General features: G+C 49.7%; 1 protein-coding gene across 1 annotated transcript; it reads left to right on the forward strand.

Annotated features, from left to right (window-relative positions):
• Positions 1–285: 285 nt before the first annotated feature.
• LOC123105131 (dof zinc finger protein DOF5.3) lies at positions 286–1,724 on the forward strand. The gene has a single exon (XM_044527132.1). It carries the CDS (start codon positions 436–438, stop codon positions 1,579–1,581), a length of 1,146 nt encoding a protein of 381 aa, XP_044383067.1. The 5' UTR covers positions 286–435; the 3' UTR covers positions 1,582–1,724.
• Positions 1,725–6,986: the final 5,262 nt, after the last annotated feature.

Below are 6,986 nucleotides of genomic sequence, written 5' to 3' on the forward strand. Positions count from 1 at the left end.
CTATGCAATGCAACCCCACCATTCATCATTCCAATGAGCCTCAGCCCAGTCCAGCCCCCACTCTACCTACATTCCTCAGATAATAATAATATCCAGATGCTCCAACCAGACAACAAAAATGTAGTACTAGTAGTAGTACAAGGTAGTATAAATTACAAATCAAGACAAAGCTAACCCTCTGAAGTCTGAACGGAGACAAAGGCACAGAAAGAACCAAAGCGCCGCTAAGCCCTAGCGCTGGCTGCTCCTGGATCAGCCCCCTCCCACGCTCTTTATAAACCGCCCCAACCCCAGTGCCACTGCCCCACCCCACCCCATGATCTGATCCACAAAGCTCCTGGAAGCCACCACGCCACCTTTGCTCGCTCGCCCTTCCTCTGCTCCAAGAAGCCTTTTCTTTGAGCTCGAGTGTTCGCTTGCTTGCCCTCCACCGCCATGATCCAAGAACTCCTCGGAGGCACGGCCATGGAGCAGCAGCAGCAGCAGCAGCAGCTCAAGTGCGCCGGCAACGCCGCGAACCACCACGGCTCGCTCCCCATGGTGCTGCAGCCCATCTCCTCCAACCCGTCCCCCACGTCCTCCTCCACCTCCTCGCGCTCCTCCACGCAGCGGTCGCCCTCGGCCGCGTCGTCGCCGCAGGGGCAGGGGCAGGCGCAGCAGGGGCCGCCGGGGCCGGAGCAGGCGCCGCTGCGTTGCCCCCGGTGCAACTCCTCCAACACCAAGTTCTGCTACTACAACAACTACAACCTCACACAGCCGCGCCACTTCTGCAAGACGTGCCGCCGCTACTGGACCAAGGGCGGCGCGCTCCGCAACGTCCCCATCGGCGGCGGCTGCCGCAAGCCGCGCCCCATGCCGGCGCCCGTCGCCAAGGCGCAGCCCTCCTCCTGCAAGTCCGTGCTCGGCATGGGCGTCGGCGCCGCGCCGTCCCTCGGCCTCGGCATGGGCGTGGGCGGCGGCATGTCCTGGGCCTCCGCGCCGCAGACCGCCACCGCGCAGCTCATGGCGCTGCTCAACAGCGCCAGGGCCGGCTACGCCGGCAGCAACATGCACCGGCTTCTCGGCCTTGACACCATGGGGCAGCTCCAGGTCCTGCCGGGGTCGGCCAACGGCGGGCAGGGCATGTCGCCGTCGCTGTGGCCGCAGGCGACGCACCGGCCGACCATGCCTCCGCCACCAATGCACCTCGGCATGGGCTCGCTGGGGCTGGGCCAGGGCCAGGGCCACCACAACCTGCTGTCAGGGCTGGAGCTCAAGCCGCCCTCATCTTCACCGTCACCATCTTCACTCGCGGCGAGCTACTACAGCGACCAGCTGAACGCGGTGGTGAGCAACGGCGGCGCGGGCCGCCCGCACCCGTACGACACCCAGGCGTCGTCCTACCCTTGCAGCACGGCGATGTGCTCGCTCCCGCCGTCCGCGTCGACCGTCTCGGCGGCGCAGAGCAGCCACACCGTGGGAATGGACCAGCAGCCACCCACCATGTCGCTGGGCACGCAGGAGATGCAGTACTGGAGCGGCGGGCCGGCGTCAATGATGGCATGGCCGGACTTGCCCACTCTCAACGGCGCCTTCCCATGATCGGCCTCGACAACGCCGGCCGGCCGGCCGGCTGTTACATGCATGATGACAGCAATAGCGTAGCTCAGCTCAGTCTAGCGTCGTGTGGTTTCCTTCTCAATTATTACTTGTGTTTTCCTTTTGTTAATCAATCAGTGGGGGGTGACGTGACGAGTAACTTCGGTTTACTGTCTGCTTAGCTAGGTTTATCAGTATTAAGAGAGTAGTAACTGGTGGTGCTGGTATAGTGGTATAGTCTTCAAGTCAGGAGGGTCACTGGCAAATTATGGTGGGGTGTAGTTCAAGAAGATGTCGATCGATTTCGTTTCAAAATGTCGATGAATGTGTGTTTGTGTAAGGTTACATTTGCATTTGCTGCAAGCTGGTCTAGTACTTATTTGTCTGCAAACTACCTACTTCACTTTGGTCCCAAAAACAAAAATGCAAACGTACACAGGTTTGGGGGTCGCAACTCGCAAGCAAGTACTCCTGCAAAAGGATCAGCTCTTCTGTTTGCTTTCTGGCATGTACCGGACCGCCCCTGATCCGGGTTTTGGACCATGCATGGCATGGCATTGATGCTTCGCTGATTCTCGTTTCTGTAAATCAGACAGCATGTACTCCAATCGGCGCTGAGATGACTGTTTGTGTATTCAGGTGGAGGGATCGCTATCCCTCCCCCGGTGACAGTTCAAAAAAAAAAAATTATGGGGTATTCATGTCTGTCCTAATATTTGGACTAGCACTATGGTTTTGGTTGAAAAAATGCTCATGCCAAGCTGGGCACCAGTGTTCTGAAACAATCGAGCAGGCAGAGATTTGTACGTTGGTGCTATCTGTTATCGGAGATACCGGCATAGATTCACCTGCACGCCCTACTGTTCAGATATAACTTCAGACTAACAATAATAATCTCTGACAATATATACTTCTATCTAGGAGTATATATGGCTAACAAATCACAGTATCGGTCTCCATGTCATGTTAAGACGGAGTGGTTGCTACTGCAAGCTTCTCCAGCCACCTTATGATCTTGACATGATCCAGAGATACCCATCATTCGCTAACAAATTTGGGCAAACCATGCACCACATGAAGCTGGCATCTTTATCCCAAAAAGATAATGCATGATTGGGCGATGATGGAGAGTGTACATACTGTACACGCTAGTTAAACGGGACCATATATATATATATATGACGTACGTATGCATACATGGACGGTTCAAAGTTTGTGTGTGAGGCCGGCATCCGGCAGGGAGCACGTCAGGCGGGCCTGCTGCACAAACTTTTTTGTTTGAATGATTCCCGTTCGTTCAACCCTGCTGCGTGTCTCCTCCTCGCCTTTATCGAGCTCTCCCTTACAGGAGAAGATAGACTGCGCAGTCGCAGGCCGGAGCGGAGCACGCAGGCACATGAGATGAGATGAGATGAGATGAGACGAGACGAGACGAGACGAGGAGCCTCTCATATGGGACACGAGACTACGCCGGTGCAGTCAAGCGTGCAGAGAGAGAGGGAGAGAGAGGCCATGCATGGCGATGGCACGCCAAAGCCAGAGCAGGCCGATACGTACATTCACCAGATCGATCAGCGCTGTAGAGAGAAGGAGAGAGAGAGGAGGAGGAGGGGGGAGGGAGCATGCATGCAGCCTTCGGAAGGTGCGCGCACAATACGGCGTGGCCTGGCGACGGCAGGTGGATTCGATTCTCCGGTCACGGCGCCCAACCAACCAGTGTTGAGCGAGCTCCCGTCCTGCCACCACTGGCTCCTCTACTGCGCGGTGCAGCCTTATGTTTGCTTGGGGTTGGGTTGGTGGAGAGAGAGAGAGGAGGGAGACGGGCTAGGGCTTGCTCGTAGCTCCCTTTTGTTTTCTGTCGCTGCCTCCCGCGCAACATGCATGCATGCATGCATGCATCGATCCGTCCATCCGTCCATCGCCTGGCCTGGCCGAGCACCACCAACAGTGTGCTGCACCATTCGACACGGCACACACGCAGGCTAGCAAGAGAGAGAACGGAGAGAGTAGCTAGCTAGGGTGCAGCGGCAGAGGTGCTAGTGCTAGGGGTAGCTAGCTAGGGAAGGAGGGAGAGATGCATGGCAAGGTGGTGGTGTGGTGCGTGTCCTCTCCTCGGAACACGCGTGCAAATATTCCGTCTCGATCGCCTGCATCGAGGAGCACGCTGCTTTCTTTCCTTCTACTGTGCCAGAATAGAAACCCCATAGTCTTTATCCTGTCTCGCCTCACCCCCCCAGGGGAAGGGTGGGTTTGTTTGTTTGTTTTTTTGTTTGTTTGTTTCTGCTCCGATCCTCGCGCGCTGGATCACCAGTTTGCTGTCGGTCATGGCTCAGTGGGTGGAAGAATCGGTAAAGTAGCTAGTACTAGCTAGCTACCGCCGCCGTGAATAACGACGCGATTAGTACCAAGAATCAAGACGCGATCGATGCGGTATTATTTTTATTACTAAGCGCATCTTGAAGGCGGATCCATAAACCTCCCACAACTGTCCGGACCATGGAAATCATCCAACGCCTACCTGTATCGGTCCACGGGATGGTCTGAACATGATTTCTCCCGTAAATTAGAGACAAAAGTGTATAAGGTTTGCGGGTGTCCGGACACCTGAAATGTAGGACTCCAACATCCCCGGCACAGCAAAACCCCCTTCCCGGTACCATTTCCTTCCACTCCGCCCCTTCTTCCTCTTACTTTACATTCGCACCCTTCACCTCTGCCGCCGTTGTTGTTCATCTCTGGCCGCCACAGGGGCATTGCCGGACATCTGCAACCAGCATCGACACGCCCGCTCGCCATCCCGACGAAGCTTTCCGCCCTAGAGTCATTTGTACCCAGGTACACTCTGTCCCCCTGTCGACGACCTTCATGGTGGACACCACGCCCGGCTGGTGTTCGGTCAAAGGTTAATGAACTTATTTTCAGATGCTATGTCATTTTTTAGAGTACGGAGGATGGTGAGCTACTCGACGATGGAGGATGAGTTGTGGTGCCATGCGTGGCTGGCTATATCCGCGGATTTCATAGGCAAGACCATATGGCCGCCATTTTGGGAGCAAGTGCATGAAAAGTTTCACGCAGGAAAGCACATTCCACCCTACGACACATACATCATTCAACGACGAAACGGGAAGTCGTTGTCGTATCGCCGGCACGCTATTCAGATCAACATCATCAAGTTTTGCAACTTGGTTACTCCGAATTTTTAGAACGCCTTCTAGGTAAAGGAAGATCATATTCAGTTTCATCAAGATTCATATTGCAAAACAAAGATTTAATAGGTGACACATCAATAACTTTTAGATCTTCATCTTGATTTTCATAGGAATTGGAAGAACATGCTTTAATAAAGGCATCTTTGGAAGCACGAATACTAGCGGTTCTTTCCTTGCACTCATCAATGGAAATTCTCATGGCTTTGAGAGACTCATTGATATCATGCTTAGGAGGGATAGATCTAAGCTTTAAAGAATCAATCTCGAGAGAAATTCTATCAACGTTCCTAGCCAAATCATCAACTTTAAGCAATTTCTCTTCAAGCAAAGCATTGAAATTCTTTTGCGAATTCATAAACTCTTTAACACTATTCTTAAATTCAGATGACATCTTATTATAATTTCATTAAGAGTTGTTGTAGGAATTCCCATAATTATTAGAAGGATTACTAGGATATGGCCTAGGATTAAAATTCCCTCTATAAGCATTGTTATCAAAATTATTCCTACCAACAAAATTCACATCCATAGATTCATTGTTATTCTCAATCAAAGTAGACAAAGACATATCATTAGGATCAGAAGAAACACACTTAGTAGCAAATAATTTCATAAGCTCATCCATCTTTCCACTCAAAACATTGATTTCTTCTATCACATGCACTTTTTTATTAGAAGATCTTTCAGTATTCCATTGAGAATAATTAACCATAATATTATCTAGGAGTTTAGTAGCATCTCCTAAAGTGATTTTCATAAAAGTGCCTCCCGCGGCCGAATCTAAAAGATTTCTAGAAGCAAAATTCAATCTGGCATAAAATTTTTGTATAATCATCCATAAATTCAAACCATGAGTAGGGCAATTACGTATCATTAATTTCATTCTCTCCCAAGCTTGTGCAACATGTTCATGATCAAGTTGCTTAAAGTTCATAATATCATTTGTAAACGAGATGATCTTAGCGGGAGGGAAATACTTAGAGATAAAAGCATCTTTGCACTTGTTCTAAGAATCGATACTATTTTTAGGCAAAGACGAAAACCAAGCTTTAGCACGATCTCTAAGCGAAAAAGGAAATAGCTTCAATTTAAAGACATCATTATCGACATCTTTTTTCTTTTGCATATCACATAAATCAACGAAGCTATTCAGATGAGTAGCGGTATCTTCACTAGGAAGGCCGGCGAATTGATCTTTCATAACAAGATTCAACAAAGCAGTATTGATTTCACAAGATTCAGTATTGGCAAGAGGAGCAATCGGAGTGCTAAGGAAATCATTATTATTGGTATTGGTGAAGTCACACAATTTGGTAGTATCTTGAGCCATCGCGACAAACAAGCAATCCAACACACGAGCAAACAAAAAGGCAAGCGGAAAAGAGAGGGAGGATAGAGAGAGAGAGAGCGAATAAAACGGCAAGGGTGAAGTGGGGGAGAGGAAAACGAGAGGCAAATGGTAAATAATGTAATGCGAGAGATAGGGATTGTGATGGGTACTTGGTATGTTGACTTTTTGCGTAGACTCCCCGGCAACGGCACCAGAAATCCTTCTTACTACCTCTTGAGCTTGCGTTGGTTTTCCCCGAAGTGGAAGGGATGATGCAGCAAAGTAGCGTAAGTATTTCCCTTAGTTTTTAAGAACCAAGGTATTAATCCAGTAGGAGGCCACGCTCAAGTCCCTCGTACCTGCACAAAATGATAGCTACTCGCAACCAACGCGATTAGGGGTTGTCAATCCCTTCATGGTCACTTACGAGAGTGAGATCTGATAGATATAATATTTTTAGTATTTTTGGTACAAAGATGCAAAGTAAAAATTAAAGGCAAAGTAAAAAGCAAAGCAAGATTAAAGTGATGGAGATTGATATGATGAGAATAGACCCCAGGGCCATTGGTTTCACTAGTGGCTTCTCTCAAGAGCATAAGTATTCTACGGTGGGTGAACAAATTACTGTTGAGCAATTGACAGAATTGAGCATAGTTATGATAATACTTAGGCATGATCATGTATATAGGCATCACGTCCGTGACAAGTAGACCGAAACGATTCTTCATCTACTACTATTACTCCACGTATCGACTGCTATCCAGCATGCATCTAGAGTATTAAGTTAAAACAGAGTAACGCTTTAAGCAAGATGACATGATGTAGAGAGATAAATTCATGCAATATGAAATAAACCCCATCTTGTT

This window comes from Triticum aestivum, chromosome 5A, assembly GCF_018294505.1.
Source record: "Triticum aestivum cultivar Chinese Spring chromosome 5A, IWGSC CS RefSeq v2.1, whole genome shotgun sequence".
Lineage (NCBI taxonomy): Eukaryota > Viridiplantae > Streptophyta > Magnoliopsida > Poales > Poaceae > Triticum > Triticum aestivum.

Bases quoted from the DNA above. Each gene is read 5' to 3' on its own strand.
- LOC123105131 (XM_044527132.1), top strand. From the start codon at position 436: ATGATCCAAGAACTCCTCGGAGGCACGGCCATGGAGCAGCAGCAGCAG.